Source organism: Capricornis sumatraensis, chromosome 9, assembly GCF_032405125.1.
Source record: "Capricornis sumatraensis isolate serow.1 chromosome 9, serow.2, whole genome shotgun sequence".
Taxonomy (NCBI): Eukaryota; Metazoa; Chordata; class Mammalia; order Artiodactyla; family Bovidae; genus Capricornis; species Capricornis sumatraensis.
The window spans coordinates 3,034,906-3,052,606 of record NC_091077.1 but is presented as its reverse complement, the minus strand read 5'-3'; the positions used below and the strand labels follow the sequence as shown (position 1 = coordinate 3,052,606).

Here is a 17,701-nt window from a genome sequence, read left to right as displayed (position 1 = left end):
AGAGAAGCCTGGCAGGTTTACAGTCCTGGCGGGCAATGAGTCATAGGCAACTGAGCACACACACAAAACCTAAGTATAAAATAGCAACCCCAGCTCCAAAGCATGTCCCATAACCCTCTATCTACTCACTCATATTCTCTGTACTTTAGGTAACAAGGCTACTCAAGTTTCCACCTCATTACATACGGAATATTATGGCATGGGACAAAACCACAGAGGGATGTATTATTTTACAAAGGAGAAAATCCAAAGCCAGAGAGAAGTGAGGTGATTTATCTAAAGCTAGTAAAAGTGTTGAGAGCAGAACCTTTGGTCTCCTGACTTTCCAGCCCAGTTCATTTTTCCATCCTATATGCCTAAAGATTTCCCATTTATAAAATATGAAGGGATGTTGATTATCAAGGGCCATATTTATTTGTTTCACTGGTGTAAAGACATCAGTAATAACATGAACAGTATTCTACATATGGATGCACGTGTCCAAAAGTTTTAAATTGGTAGAAAACAATTTAAAACAACACATACTGCTTTATTTAACAGGAATAATCTGTTCACAATGAGACGGTTCTCAGTGGACTGATGGTAGGTCACTTTAATGAGACTCATCTCAGGTTTCTGTTTCAATCATCAAAACTTTCCCAAAGATTCAGAATTAGGTCTGCATTAGCAGATAGTTGGATTTTCTTCTTTTAGACATTGATGAAATCTAGGTGCTGTGAATATAATTTTTCCCTGATTGAAGTAACTGAAAGCACCTTCTTTCATTCATTCTCTCATCACTATTACCTTTTCCCTTTTTTTCTGAAAAAGAGTATCCCCAGTGCTTTTCCAAGGTAACCACCTGTCTGTGGCCTAATCCTTCTCCCAGCTCTGTACATAACCTTGTTTTATTAATATTATTTTCCTTTGCTCTTCAATATTTTCCTCTTTAGGAACTCTTTCCCCCAAGCCTGTCCTTAACAGAAAACAAAAAACAAAATCCTTCTGATGACTCCTACTGCTTTTAGAGTAAAGTCTGAATCTTTCAGCACAAGAGTCAAGCCCTTCATCTTCCATAGTCAATGTGCTCATCCAGGATAGGTTCAGTCTCAGGTCTCCTCCCTTTTTCTGATGTGATTCAACTCTGCTGTCTCTCCTTTCAGCTCCCCACAGCTCTGTGAAAACAATCCCTTTGCCTTTCTGCCCAGTTTCTGTCTGATGAAGTCTTATCCTTTAAAATTCAGCTCAAATGTCACTACCTTCTCTGTGATATCACTCTAGCAATATCACTCTGCCCCAAAAGAATAACTCTTAAACTACACAGTATTTTGATTATACCTGTCTGACTTCCCAATAGAATGCACTCTTATTCTTTTAATTCATTTAAGCATTTACTGAGATACTGTGACATGCCAGGCCCTATGGTAAATGCCAAGGATGTAGAACTGAATGTCTCAGAAACACTCTGATCTCAAGAGAATATTCTGTGCTAGGAAAACAAAGTCTTAAGCTTAGATATAACATTTAGAAGGTATATAGCTTCTGAATATGGAAAGTGATATTTATCAATGTAAACTGATCAGAATAGCAGGACATGAAAAAGAAGTAACTTGCAATGTACTTAAAAAGTGGTAAAATAATACATTCTCAGTTCAAAGATCTATTTTCCTTTTTCTAGTTCTGAATTGTTAGTCCCTAAAAAACATAATGAAATTCAATCTACCACCCAATAATGAAGAAATCTGTCTTTTTTGACTACATAATCTATTCCTATGGGAAAAACCTTGACAGTATGCAACTTCTCCCCCTCCAGTCTAGATGGAAAAGACTTTTCAAACCCACCATTTTCAAAGATTATGTACGCAAAGTACTAGTCTTCCTCTGAAGAATATTCAGTACGCATCCATATTGTCCCACACAAGTCCATTTTCCAATTAGCTAACTTCCAAGATAAAAATGGGCAACAGAAGCATGTTTCACCTTCAGTAGCCTTGAGATATGTAGGAAGTCTAAGAATACGGTATACACATTTTGGTGAGTAGCTTTAATGAGTTTTAAGTACCTTGGAAACCATATGCATTTTCACCAGGAGTTTCATAAGAAGGTCTTCTAAACTCAGTAGTCCTAGGTTATGGAATTTTTTTCTAATATCTACCTTATTCCTCAGTAGTTAAATAAAAGTTTTATTGTTCTGGTTTGTAAAACTCGACCACTTTGAGATTTAGGGTACAATATTAACTATGTAATTGTGAAAAAAGTTTAAGTACCCATTCAATAAAACATACCACATATCTAGCCTCTTATATGAAATAACTATCACTGTCTTGTTATAAGGTGACATTTAAGTTTACCATTAGCCATCATCTGATCTGTTTGTATCTAGATGTATTCTAACAAATTTTCAGGAAGAGCAACCACAGGTATCTGAAAGTGATCTAAAAAGCCAAAGCATTAGATTCTTATTTCACATGTAAAACGGAATCAACTGTGTACACTGCACTGTGCTTAGAAAGTTATTTACAACATATGGCTCTCTGTGGTAGCATATTCTTTTTTTAATTACAAGCTTATATACTGGTTTTATCTGCTTTCCCTGTTCTCTCCAAATCAATAATATTTAGATAATAACAATAACACACTGAAAACAATGTACAGAACTTGCCATGCACGAGGCGTCATCATACTTATCTGATACTGAGGAGAGTAATCCATTCAAAATCAAGGTAATGTTCATTTTTCACTTAACAATCTAACTACTTCTTTTTAAAAGATAGCATATTCTATAGAAAGAACTGCTTCACGATGACAGTTTCTGGGAGAAAATGAGTCTCTCATTAAGCTTACTTTTTTTCCTTTGGGAACAGTTCTGGTTTCTCTTTTAAAATAGTGAAAGGTTTCAACCAGTTGAGGTGCTGCCGCCTTTGCTTGTGTTTAATTTTGACAAGCTAAGCTTTTCAAGCCAAATGAAATGTCATCAAATTTGCTTCTCAACCTTAGGAAAAAACGGAAGGAGGAACAAAGGTCAGAATACCAGACCCTGCTATAGTTGAGTCTGGGAAAGAATGCTTAGGAAGTCTGTGTGCAGTCAGCCACAAAGCCAGTTTCCGTTTGCGGTCTACACCAGATGGTGACTGTGCTGAGTCCTTCATTACACACAGGGCCCATGCTGGGTGCTAACTAAAGTACTACTAAAGAGCAGGCTCCTGGGGTAAACAATCTGCTTTTTTCAAAAGTCCTTGAGAAGCACTACCTTCAAACCAACATTAGAGGGCTTGCTTGCAGAGAACACCCTTTTAGAACTACTCTTGAGCATTTTACTTTTAGTTTCCCATAATGGCAACAATACATTTAAAAGACACCTTTAAATTTATTTTAAAAAGGAGTACAGCATGCTAGTTAGTTATGTTAAGTTAGTAACAGAAGGAAGAGAGAAAAAGAGTTGAAAGAGATGACTTGTTGCTGGCAAACAAGAATTAGAAGGAGAAAAGACTAGGCAAGGAACCAAACTCTACAGTACCATTTATTCTTAAAACTCATACCCATATATTACACTGGTTAAAATTTTCAATTTAAAAAAGAAGGCAATATCACTGGTTAAAGACGGTGGGTAAAAGAACACTTCAATGCTATGCTTCTGCCATTCAAAGAAGCTGAAGAACTTCAGCTGACTTCTATTTTCTTCAGATAACACTGGATAGAATTTCTTGCCAGGTGCTTTGAAGATAAATAAATAAATGCTGTCAACTTGTTATTGCTGATCTGACTGTGTATCCCTCCATTTCATCAGAACTCAATTTTATGGCTATTCTCTTTCTCAAAAGGGCTTCTCAGGTGGCGCTAGTGATAAAGAACCTGCCTGCCAATGCAGGAGACGTAAGAGACTTTGCTGGGTCGGGAAGATCCCCTGGAGGGGGGAATGGCAACCCACTCCAGTATTACTGCCTGGAGAATTCCATGGACAGAGGACCCTGGTGGGCTACAGTCCATGGGGTCGCAGACAGACATGACTAAAGTGACTTAGCAGGCATTCATTCCGTCAAAAATCTCAGCAAATTGGTGCATTCTATTTTAAGGCTGTAAACTTTATTTTATACACGCATATCCAATAATCTTTTCTATGAAAGTGTCATAGTTTTAGATCAGTTAACCCTTTCATCTAATATCCCTTTATCACTTCAAATCACCTATATCCAAGTCAAAAATCATGTGAGATGTTATAGGAACTCTCAGTTCTCCTACAAGGGAGAGGCCCTATTCTTCCCAGGTGCACCCCTCTACACCTAAAAAGCCCTAGACAAAACACAACAAACCAGCATAGTAAGTCTCTGAAAGGTAGAGGAGGTGAGCTGCCTAGGGGCCTTAAGACTTGAATGCTGGGTAGTGAGTTTCCTGGCCTCATATGTCTCACACAAGATGCTGCAGAAGCCTCCAATCTGGTACTGCCAACAGGAACAGATCCCCACCCCTACCCTAGTCCAAAAAAAGAGCCTCCTTCCCCAAGCTCAAGTACCAGGAAGAGTGGGCTACACACATCTTACTCTAGCAGATCACCAATGGAAAAACTGCACCCCTCTTCCCACAATGGTTTCAGCAGGGTCCGCTGGGAAAGTGAACTTCCCCCTCCCTGACCTCTTAAAAGCAAGCTGAGTGCATTGATCTAGTCGACATCTACAAAAAATTCTACCCAATAGCAGAATATACACTTTTTCCCCAAGCACCCATCAGACATTCACCCAAACAGACTAGATCTGAGACCATAAAACAAACCTCAACAAATCTAAAAGAACTGAAATCATACAGAGTATTTCTCTGATCATAATGAAATCTAATTAGAAATCAGTAACACTAAAGACAGTCTTGACATACTCCTTTTCTTATTTGGAACCAGTCTGTTGTTCCATGTCCAGTTCTAACTGTTGCTTCCTGACCTGCATATAGGTTTCTCCAGAGGCAGGTCAGGTGGTCCGGGATTCCCATCTCTTTCAGGATTTTCCAGTTTATTATGATCCATAAAGTCAAAGGCTTTAGCATAGTCAATAAAGCAGAAGTAGATGTTTTTCTGGAACTCTTGCATTTTCGATGATCCAACAGATGTTGGCAACTTAATCTCTGGTTCCTCTGCCTTTTCTAAAACCAGCTTGAACATCTGGAAGTTCACGGTTCAAGTACTGCTGAAGCCTGGCTTGGAGAATTTTGAGCATTACTTTACTAGTGTGTGAGATGAGTGCAACTGTGATTGTGCATTAACTTATATGCAGAGTACATCATGAGAAACGCTGGGCTAGAAGAAGCATAAGCTGGAATCAAGATTGCTGGGAGAAATATCAATAACCTCAGATATGCAATGACACCACCCTTATGGCAGAAAGTGAAGAGGAACTAAAAAGCCTCTTGATGAAAGTGAAAGAGGAGAGTGAAAAAGTTGGCTTAAAGCTCAACATTCAGAAAACAAAGATTTTGGCATCTGGTCCCATCACTTCATGGGAAATAGATGGGGAAACAGTGTCAGACTTTATTTTGGGGGGCTCCAAAATCACTGCAGATGGTGATTGCAGCCATGAAATTAAAAGATGCTTACTCCTTGGAAGGAAAGTTATGACCAACCTAGACAGCATATTCAAAAGCAGAGACATTACTTTGTCAACAAAGGTCCGTCTAGTCAAGGCTATGGTTTTTCCAGTGGTCATGTATGGATGTGAGAGTTGGACTGTGAAGAAAGCTGAGCGCCGAAGAATTAATGCTTTTGAACTGTGGTGTTGGAGAAGACTCTTGAGAGTCCCTTGGACTGCAAGGAGATCCAACCAGTCCATTCTGAAAGAGATCAGCCCTGGGATTTCTTTGGAAGGAATGATGCTAAAGCTGAAACTCCAGTACTTTGGCCACTTCATGCGAAGAGTTGACTCACTGGAAAAGACTCTGATGCTGGGAGGGATTGGGGGCGGGAGGAAAAGGGGACAACAGAGGATAAGATGGCTGGATGGCATCACTGACTCGATGGACGTGAGTTTGAGTGAACTCTGGGAGTTGGTGATGGACAGGGAGGCCTGGCAATGGGTCCATGGGGTCGCAAAGAGTCGGAGATGACTGAGTGACTGAACTGAACGCTAAGACAACAGCAAAATCTCCAAACAAGTGAAAACTCAACAAAACACTTCTAAATAAGTGTGTATTACAGGTCAAAGAGGAAGTCTCAGAAGAAAAAAATTACATAAAGTTGAATGAATATAGAGGATATCAAAGCATATGGGACACAGTTAAAATAGTGATGAGAGAAAACAGCAGTAAATGCTTACAACAGAAAGAGAAAAGTTTTCAAATAAATAATCTAAGTTCCTATCTTTTAAAATTCAAGGAAACTTGTTTTTGAAAAGAATCAATAAAACTGAGAAGGTGAGGGTGGGATGATTTGAGAGAATATCATTGAAACATGTATATTATCATATGTGAAACAGATCGCCAGTCCAGGTTCGATGCATGATACAGGGTATTTGGGGCTGGTGCACTGGGATGACCCAGAGGAATGGGATGGGGAGGGAGGTGGGAGGTGGGCTCAGGATGGGGAACACATGTACACCCATGGGTGATTCATGTCAATGTATGGCAAAAACCACTACAATACTGCAAAGTAGTTAGCCTCCAATTAAAATAAATAAATTTTTTAAAAAAGAGAAATTTCTCAGGAGTGAAGATAAAAAGAGAAGCTACAAATAATTAAAATCAGGAATGAGCAGGAAATATCAGTACAGACACTGCAGTCATTAAAAGAACAGGGAATACTATGAACAATTTTACGTTCGTAAGTATGACAATATATAACAAATGGGCCAATTTCTCAAAATCCCCCAAAAAGATGAAACACAACCTAAACATTCTTTTAACCATTAAAGAAATTAAGTTTTTACAGCTTATCCCTCAAAACTACAAACCAGTATCTCTCATGAACTTAAGATACCAAAATCCTCAACAAAGTACTAGCCAATCAAATCCAGCAATGCACAAAATATTATATGCCATAACCTAGTGGGATTTATTCCAGGTGTGTAAGACTATACCAAGTACAGTTTATTCCAGGTATGCAAGGCTTGTTCAACATTCAAAAATCAACAAATGCAATCCACCACAGGCTAAAGAAGAAAACAAAAAATCATATGATGACATCAACTGATGCATAAAAAGCACGTGACAAAATCAAGCACCCACTGGTGATAAAAATTCTCAGCACACTAAAAAGAGGGAGAGAATTCCTCAACTTGGTAACAAACATGGCAGTTATCCACATATCAACTTACTTAACAACAACAGTCTGAACCCTTCCCTCTAAGATTGGGCACAAGCAAGGATGCCCACTCTTTCCATTACAGTTATTCAGCATACTTCTGAAAGTTCTAGCCATTGCAATAAGGCAAGAAAATGAAATAAAGCACTAAGGTTGGAAAGGAACAATTTAAATAGTCACTATTTGCAGATAACATCTGGAGAAAGAAATGGCAAACCACTCCAGTATTCTTGCCTAGAGAATCCTGTGGACAGAGGAGCCTGGTGGGCTGCTGTCCATGCCGTCGCACAGAGTTGGACACAACTGAAGTGACTTAGCATGCATGCATGCATGCATGCATTGGAGAAGGAAATGGCAACCCACTCCAGTGTTCTTGCTTGGAGAATCCCAGGGACAGAGGAGCCTGGTGGGCTGCTGTCTATGGGGTCACACAGAGTCGGACATGACTGAAGCGACTTAGCAGCAGCAGCAGTAGCAGCAGATAACATGACTGTCTATACAGAAAATCCCAAGCAATTTATAATAAGTGAGTTTACCAAGGTTGTAGAATACAAAACTGATATAAAAAATTCAATCATATTTTGATATTCTTAAAATAAGCATGTGGAACCTGAAAGTAAAAACACATCTAGAGTCCATTTGCTATTACATTAGTTTTTATAGTCATTCCAAACAAATCATAATTCTTAGGTATAAACTTAAAACGTGAGAGGATCTATATGCTGAAAAGAATAAAATGCTATTAAAAGGGGAAAAAAGACCTAAAAAAAAAGGGAAAACAAGGTTCATGAACTGAAAGATTTAACATGATAAATATACAGATTCTCCTCAAATTATCAATAGGTTTAACACATTTACATCAAAATCCCAGCAAGTTTTTTTTTTTGTTTTGATAGAGACAGAGACATACTTTTTCTAAAATTTGTATGAAAAGACTCTAGGACCTAGAATAGATAAAACAATCCTGAAAAGGAAAATAAAATGGGAGGGATCACTGTACCCAACAGTTAGGCATAATATATAGCTTAAGTAAGAAGACAGTGTGGTATGAACATAGACACTGGATGGGTCCAACAGAAAACCCAGAAATATACCCACACAAATGTGCCCAACTGAGTTTTTTGACAAAGGTACAATATTGGACAAACCTAAGTATAAAAAGGAACTTCAATTTAAGCCTCACACTTTATATAAAATGTAATTTAAAATGGGTCAGATATAAAATATAAAACTTTTTGAAAAGAATTAGAAAATCTTTGGTATCCAGGGTTAGGCAAAGAATTTTTACACTTGTCAGAAAAAGCATAATTCATAAAGGGAACATTGATAAATTAAGCTTCACCAAAATTAAAAATTTTGCTCTTCAAAAGAACATCAGAGAAAATATTTGCAAACCATTAATTGTGACAAAAGACTTGTATTCAGAATGTATAAAGAACACTCAGAACTCCACAGTAAGAAATGAAGCAGTAGAAGCAGGTAAAAGACAAACCCTCTCACTATGGAGGACATGCAGATGGCGTCTGGCAGGGAAGGATGGCCGACACCACCAGTCACTGGGGAGACACAGACTAACATCGCAGAGGAGATGTCACTGTACACCCATCAGAATGACGGCAATGAAAGACAGTGACCACACCAAATGCTGGCAAGGATGCAGAAGAATTGGGAACGTAAAACAGTACAGCTGCTTGGGAAAAGAGAATGGCAATTCCTTACAACATTAAATATGCACCTATCAAAATAACTCAAAAATTACACTACTGAACATTTATGCCAGGGAAATGAAAACTTATGCTCATGCAGAAACCTGTCCACGAATGTTCATGGTCACTTTATTTATACTAGCCAAAACAGGAAGTAACTTGGTTACCAAGTTATGGTACATCCAAGATACAGAATACTAGTCACCAATAAAAAGAAATAAATTATTGATGCATACAATTTGGGACGATCTCAAGGGAATATGTTAGATGAAGAAATCCAAACTCTAGAAGTTAAGTACTCTATGATTCCATTTATATACCATTTTTGACACGACAAAACTATAGAGTGGGGAAACAGACTAGTGTAGTCAGGGGTTAGGCACAGTGTAGGAGAGAGGGAGGTGGCTATGGCTGACTATCAAAGAATCTGCACAAAGGATCCTTGCCTGGAGCCAGCGTGAGGAATTCCACCCATGACAAGGTCATGTGGCAGAGCTCTGATGGCAAGGCTAATCAGACCTCAGGTTTTCCCCCTGGTATTTCCTGAGCATGTACCCCCCAAAATAAGAATCCGCCTGCTTTTCCACTCTTCTGATATTCTCTGGAAAAAGTCAACCCAGGGCTTTAGTCTTCTGCATTGAAAGGGATGTTTCAGTTAAACCCCCTCTGATAACTCTCTAGCTTGCCTAACAGGTTCCCCTGGACCTCTTACAGCTTGTGAATTGCTTACAGCCCCCCAACCGCGAGAAGCACAAAGCTTAAAGCATCTTAAAGATACAGAGCCTTTTCTAAAGAGCTAAAAATCATTTTGGTGATGGGTTTTCACTGTTGACTCAATGATTGCCACTAGGCCTCCATATTCTTTATCTTTTAGGCACCTGGGAGGATGTTAATCAATGTAAATGGGATATGGAAAAAGATATATAGTAGTTTTGATGTTAACAACACTAGACTTTTGAGTTAATTACTTTTCTTCTGTTATAAATCACTGTTCTCCTTTTACTTGTTATAAATTGCTGTATCTTTGCTATGTAAGAATGTAACTTTATTTAGTGCTTTCTGAGAGTGGCACCAGACTTTGGGAAGAACAACACAAATAAGTCTTCTGGTTGACATACCCTTATCAGAAAAAAGGCTGTAAAATGTTAATTGGCCTTTCTGGCCGGAAGATGATGTAAATCACCTAAGACTTGTATGCAGAGAGAAAAGCCTCGTTTTGATAAGAGTCTGGGCTGCTAACGCTGCATAATTTTGTATTACCCATTGATATCTATGTACAATCAAAAAGGTATAAAAGGCCTTTCTAGACAATAGAGGCCGGGCAAGTTGCTGGACTGGTTTCCCCTGTGTCTCCTCTTTACTCTGTTTTCAGGCTGAATTCCCATCTGGGGCGTGGAGGCTCGCCATGTCTACTTACTTGCCCCAGCTTCTAAGATCCACAAGAGGGGGAGCCCAAGGTGGGGAACCCCCAGCTATTCAGGAGGACGCTGGTGGCCTAACGTAGATGGTGCAAGCTCCTTGTCTGAAACTTTACTGGCTTTCCACGTAAACCAAGTTATCACCGGGGCTGGACCCCGGCAGATCCTTGTGATAACAGGACTGTATCTGGACTGTGATGGCAGTCACCTGAAATTGCAAAGAGCTACACACATACCAGCACAAGTTTAACTGGAAAAATCTGACTATTAGTGGATTGTATCAACATCAATATCCTGGTTGTGGTATTTACTATAGTTATGGAAGATTTCACATCTAGGGGTAAATGGGTGAAGGGTATTTGGGATCTCTCTGCATTATTTCTTATAAATGTATGTGAAATTACAACTATCTCAAAATGAAAAATTAATAAATGGAAGAGCCTGGGAGGTACTTCTGACAAAAACACAAGATAACCTGAACCTAATCATGAAGGAATAAACATCAGACAAGCTCAAATCCAAAACAACTGGATTATAATCTTCAATAATGTCAATGTCATGAACAGGTTAAAAGAGACATGACAACTGAATACAACAAACAATCTGACTGGACCAATCCAGGGTTTTCTTTTCTATAAAGGTCATTATTAAGACAATTTTACAAAACTTAGAAAAGGTATATAGATCAGACAATGATATTAATGTTAATTTCATTATCTTGATAATCATATTGTGGCTATATAAGAAAATGTTCTTGCTTTTAGAAAATGTACAATGAAGTATTTAAGTGTAAAAGGACATCTTATCCCAAATTTACTCTGAAATAGTTCTTAAAAAAAGCATATATAGATGGGACAACAATGGATACAGTGACAGACTTTATTTTCTTGTGCTCCAAAATCACTGCAGATGGTGACTGCAGCCAGGCAATTAAGACACTTACTTGCTCCTTGGAAGAAAAGCTATCACCAACCTTAACAGCATGTTAAAAAGCAGAGACATCACGTTACCAACAAAGGTCCATCTAGTCAAAGCTACGGTTTTTCCAGTAGTCATGTATGGACATGAGAGTTGGACCATAAAGAAAGCTGAGTGCCGAAGAATTGATGCTTTTGAATTGTGGTGTTGCAGAAGACTCTTGAGAGTCCCTTGGACTACAAGGAGATCCAACTAGTCCATCCTAAAGGAGATCAGTCCTGAATATTCACTGGAAGGACTGATGCTGAAGCTGAAGCTCCAATACTTTCACCACCTGATGTGAAGAACTGACTCACTGGAAAAGACCCTGATGCTGGGGAAGATTGAACGCAGGAGGAGAAGGGGATGATAGAGGATGAGATGGTTGGATGGCATCACTGACTCAAGGGACATGAGTTTGAGCAAGTTCCGGGAGTTGGTGATGGACAGGGAAGCCTGGCATGCTTCAGTCAATGGGGTCGCAAAAAGTTGGACATGACTGAGCAAGTGAACCGAACTGAACTGATACATGTAGAAAAGGAAACAAGGTAAAATGTTTACAGCTGGAGAATTAGGGCAAGAAAATACTTTATACTATTTTTACAACTTTCTGTAGGCCTGAATTCACAAATAATAAAAATTATCATGATAAAAATTTCAAAGACGTAGGATGCTGCACAGAGTCTGGCACACAAATGTTCAATAAATTATACTTTTCAGATGTTTTATATATACTTTCAGATGCAGAAACAAGTTGAGAAGCTATGTAAACTGTGCAAGAGGGACTGTGGCAAATTGGTAGTAAAGTCAGGATTTGAACTCCATACCAAAGTCTATGCTTCTTTTCATTAGAATGAGGAAGGATGAAAAATTTACACACCCCCACCTTGCACCATCCCCTATAGGGATTTACAGGTGCCCTGTTTGAATAGAGAATTCTGTTATATAAAAAAATTTTTTTTATTTTAAAATTTTAATTGGAAGCTAATTACTTTACAATATTGTGGTGGTTTTTGCCATACATTGACATGAATCTGCCATGGGTTTACATGCGTTCCCCATCCTGAACCCCACCTCCTGCCTCCCTCCCCATTCCATCCCTCTGGGTCCTCCCAGTGCACCAGCCCTGAGCACCCTTTCTCATGCATCAAACCTGGACTGGTGATCGTTTTCACCTATCATAATATACATGTTTCAATGCTATTCTCTCAAATCATCCCACCCTCGCCTTCTCCCACAGAGTCCGAAAGTCTGTTCTTTACATCTGTGTCTCTTTACATCTGCTGTCTTGCATACAGGGTCATCACTGCCATCTTTCTAAATTCCATATATATGTGTTAATATACTGTACTGGTGTTTTTCTTTCTGACTTACTTCACTCCGTATAATAGGCTCCAGTTTCATCCACCCCATTAGAACTGACTTAAATGCACTATTTTTAATAGAAGAGTAATATTCCATTGTGTACATGTCCCATATAGGTACATGGGCTCAACAGTTGTGACACATGGGCACAGCATGTGAAATCTTCCTGGACATGCCGTGCCCATGCACCCCAACTAGTGAGCCCATGTATCTGTAGCCCACGTACCTAGAGCCTGTGCTCAACGAGAGAGGCCACTCCAATGAAGTCCATGCACTGCAACTAGAGTAGCCCCAGCTCACCCCAACTAAGGGAAGCCCGTGTGCAGTAACAAACACCCAAGGCAGCCAAAAATAATTAAAAAACTGGCTTCAAACCATGCTCCACACTATTTACTTCTTCAGTTCAGTTCAGTTCAGTCACTCAGTTGTGTCCGACTCTCTGCGACCCCATGAGCTGCAGCAGGCCAGCCCTCCCCGTCCATCACCAACTGCCAGAGCTTACCCAAACTCATGTCCATTGAGTCAGTGATGCCATCTGGCCATCTCATCCTCTGTCATCCCCTTCTCCTGCTGCCCTCAATCTTTCCCAGCATCAGGGTCTTTTCAAATGAGTCAGCTCTTTGCATCAGGTGGCCAAAGTATTTATTTCTTAGTTTCTTAGAAATACCTAGGACTGGGACCTAACATGTTACACCTGCTCCAGGGCACACATTCTGTATGTAGCACATCAAACAAACTATTAATAAGTAACAAACTGACAGAAAACCATCTGTAAGTCCTTTACTACAGGGCAGTGTACTGTTTTTCCTGTGCCCTTATTCATCTTAATACTGAGTACTTAGGCTGTGCTGGTCAATGTAATTTCCAGGCTGACTAGATAGACACATCTCTTCTATTGGTCCTTTTTGACCTCATCAATGCCCGTGGCTAAGCTTAAACAGGACAGATAATTCACATGGGAAAAAAAATTCACATGGAACAAAAGTATATATAGTGAAAAGTCTCCCTCTTTCATCCTTCCAACTCCCCTGCTACTGACAACGAATGTTACCCGCTTAAAAATGCAACTTTGCAATCTTTTTTCAAATTACCAGAATTAGGTATATCACACTCTAATATTAAGCTAACCATTCACCGGGAATATTCCAAGTGATCACTATAAACTTAATAATTTCTCCATTTAGGTTTTTCAAATATCCTTAAAAACACTTGTATAGATATGTTTTTGACCATTTTTTAATGAAAAGATGTTCATATTGTGTATGATTACAACAGATGTTTATGAATTACGGCTAGTAAGCATTAATCACTATAGAGTACTGGTAGCTCACCTGGTTCCTGTCCCGGGCATTTGTATACCTGATCTTCTGAATGAAGTAGAATATAAGCCAGGCTGAAGAAATAATCATCAAAACAATAAAGGATATTGACACGAAGACTAGAGAACCACGGCTGAAGTTCTTTGGCGGCATTCGAGTTCCAACAGCTATTGTCATTTGTACAGAGATGTTTTTCTCCAGATAACTCAATATATCTTTACCCCTCAATTCTGTAATCATGACAGCAATAATATCTCCAGTGCCTGTAATGTAAAATAAATATATATACTCAAGTGACATTTAACATTTACAGAATATCAAATATATAAAAATGTTACTTAGGAAAACTACTGCAATTTTTGCTAATGGCAAGGTTTTGCAGATTCACATGAAATGAAGCTGTAATTGGGCATGCTGGCACCAAGTGGGAAAAGAAATTTGATGTGCACTACTTAAGATTTAAACAAACACACTTAAAGCATAAAATGACTGTAGTGGTAAAAGCCGTATTAATTTGTCTTACAGCTGTATTCGAAAGACAGACCATTAAATCAGCCAAATGTAACAAGAGACAGTGCACAACACTGTATTATCCAGCAGCCATGCTCAGCTGCTCGGTCGTGCCCAACTCTTCACGACCCTGTGGATGGCAGCCAAGCAGGAAAAGCGCCAGGCTCCTCTGACCATGGGCTTTCCCTAGCAAGAATACTGGAGTGGGCTGCCATTTCCCACTCCATGGAATCTTCCGGGCCCAGGGATGGAAGCTGCGTCCCCTGCATTGGCAGGCGGATTCTTGACCACTGAGCCACCTGGGAATCGTATTACACGGCAATAGAAATGTGACAGAAATCACGGCAGGTTTCACTGTAAAACCTTTCCCATCTTAAATGTGCTTTAGAGAGCCCCAATTCCTTATGAAAAGGAGAGAAACACTGTTATTTATAGCACAAAAGTTGGTGCTTGCTGGCATTAACTTTTCTTATAAACATTTATGGAGCACCTATTGTGTGTAGAACCAGCACAAGGAACAGAAAGAAGGAAGCTCAGGATATACAGCTTTATCATTTCACTGACTTAGGACCGACATTTGATAACAGTCAACAGCAAAATGCCAAATGGTGGTATCTTTAATCAGTAACAGTTGAAACTATCTTAGGTCCTATGTGTACACTGGACTAGGGGAAGGTTCCTTTTTTGTTCACCCCAATTTATATGTTTCATTTATAATATTCAATTGAAAGGACTATCCTTGTACAATGTACAAAGACCATTTACAACTGAAAAGAAATTCAATAAACAGTTAATCAGAATACTGATTAAAATCCCAAAAACAAAAAGAAAACTACAAATTAAAGCAACAAGTTAACATCTAATTATCTTTCTGATATAAGAGTTCTGATCAGTAAGTTAGAAAAAAATCAAAAATGATGCTAAACCATTTAAAATTTCCAGTTAGAAACCTTAAGTGATTTTAAAATGCCGTTCAACATGCAATATTCTGTGGTATAAGATACCAGGTATGGCTATAAAGTAACTGAGACGGATCCCACAAACGACACATGACAATCAGTCTCATTGCTTTATAATCACACCAGGTACAAACAGTTTTAGAAATCAATTCTGAGGCTCCCTCTTGAAGACTCAAGCTGGAAAAGGAGTTGGGAAAGCTGCAAAGGTAGCCAAGGGAACTGATCCATGTAATTTCATTCATTAAAACAACACTACGTGAGCACCACCTAATTTCAATGGAAAGCTGTTTGGGAAAAGAAATATTTAATTATTTCAACCATCCCTTCAACAATATTTATTGAGTTATATACTATCAGCAAGGCTCCTTAATGTCCACTTCCCAAAGAGAATGGAAATAACATTCTGCTGTGAAATAACAGAAAAGATATATATTGGTGTCTGTCTCTGGTTCCTGGGACAAAGCTCCCAAACGCTTGCAATTTCCTAAGTAACAGCACTAGGAGCACCTCTGGTTCTAATATTAGGTCTCTCACCTTGGTGCCTGACACAGAGTCCCTAAATCCCTTGGAATCCCCTGGATGACGGCAGTGTCTTTTGTTCTAATGAGGTGAATCTTGGTGAGCTCCTGGATAGCAGCAGGATCGTTGGCGGGTCACCAGAAAGACCAAACCGCGATGAGGAGCTTGGACCTTTCAGCCCCATCCCCAGTCCTTTGGGAAGGAAGAGGGACTAGAAATGTGAAGCCTGCATAAAAACCCAAAGGTATGGGGATCCACGAATGTCCAGGCTGGTGAACACACGGAGGAGGTGGAGGACAGCACTCCAGAGCGCCCCTGCTCACACTCTTTGCCCTGTGTATCTTTTACCCTTTATCTTTAAAACAAACCAGTAAATGTTAGGCTTCCCCCAGACTTCTATCAGCCATTCGAACAGCTTCAGACAGAAGGAAGGGGTTGAGGGAATCACAGCATATAACTGGTGGGTCAGAAGCACTTGTGACAATCCTGGACTGCCAACTGGCTTCTGGCATGGCGACAACGCGGCTGGGGTGTCCTGTGGGACTGAGCTCTTCACCTGTGGGATCTGATGCTAACACCAGGCAGATACTGTCAGAATCAAACTGAATTACAGGATACTCAGCTAGAGTTGCTGAAAATCACTCGGTACAGGGAAAACCCCACAAACATTTCGTGACCAGGAAGAAGTGTCAGAAGGGAAGTTTTCTTTGTGAGTAGTAAAGGAGACACACACAGAGGAGGTTTTTCCTTTACAGCTGCTCTTGATTACGTGAAAACTACAACTGCTCTCAAAGGGCAATGGAGAATCTTAAAAGGGACTAGACAGAGGAGCCAAATACTACTATAATGCAAGGGCCTGGAAAGAGTGACAGGAAAGGACACTAAAACACTGCTGGTCAAACAAAGTGAAAAAGAGCAGATCATCAGAATACCAGCAAAGGAACTAGGCTCTCAACCGTTCGTTTTAGCTCATAAATCCTTAGAGAATCTGATGGTAGTGTACTCCCTTCTAATTTCAGCAGAGGTCCATGACTTCCTCACGCCCCACCCATAAATGAGATCTTGGCTCAAAGATCCTAATTTAAGGTTTGTCTCAGACACTTGACTTGTAAAGACTTGTGAAGCCAGTTTCTGTTGCGGGGAGAGTATCAGTGCAGGAAAACTGTAAGCTCAGGATAAAATTACGGTTAGATCAAGTAACAACTGATAAGAGCTGGATGAAGCACAAGCTGGAATCAAGATTGCCAGGAGAAATATCAACAACCTCAGATATGCAGATGAAACCACCCTGATGGCAGAAAGGGAAGAGGATGAAGGTGAAAGAGGAGAGTGAAAAAGCTGGTTTAAAACTCAACATTCAAAAAACAAAGATCATGGCATCCGGTCCCATCACTTCATGGCAAATAGACGGGGAAACAATAGAAACAGCGACAAACTTTATTTTCTTGGGCTACAAGGTCACTGCAGATGGTGACTCCAGCCATGAAATTAAGATGCTTGCTCCTTGGAACAAAAGCTATGACCAACCTAGACAGCATATTAAAAAGCAGAGATATTACTTTGCTAACAAAGGTCCATCTAGTCAAAGCTATGGTTTTTCTGGTAGTCATGTATGGATGTGAGAGTTAGATCATAAAGAAAGCTGAGCACTGAAGAATTGATGCTTTTGAATTGTGCTGCTTGAGAAGACTCT

At 39.6% G+C, this 17,701-nt stretch overlaps 1 protein-coding gene across 2 annotated transcripts in view; it reads right to left on the bottom strand.

Moving 5' to 3' along the window:
• RNF130 (ring finger protein 130) overlaps positions 1 to 17,701 on the bottom strand; it is a 177,605-nt gene that overhangs the window by 99,601 nt on the left and 60,303 nt on the right. For both annotated transcript variants that reach the window (XM_068980710.1, XM_068980709.1), the window contains exon 3: positions 14,033 to 14,283. In XM_068980710.1, the coding sequence (XP_068836811.1) occupies positions 14,033 to 14,283 (251 nt within the window). The remainder of the gene's footprint in view (positions 1 to 14,032; positions 14,284 to 17,701) is intronic.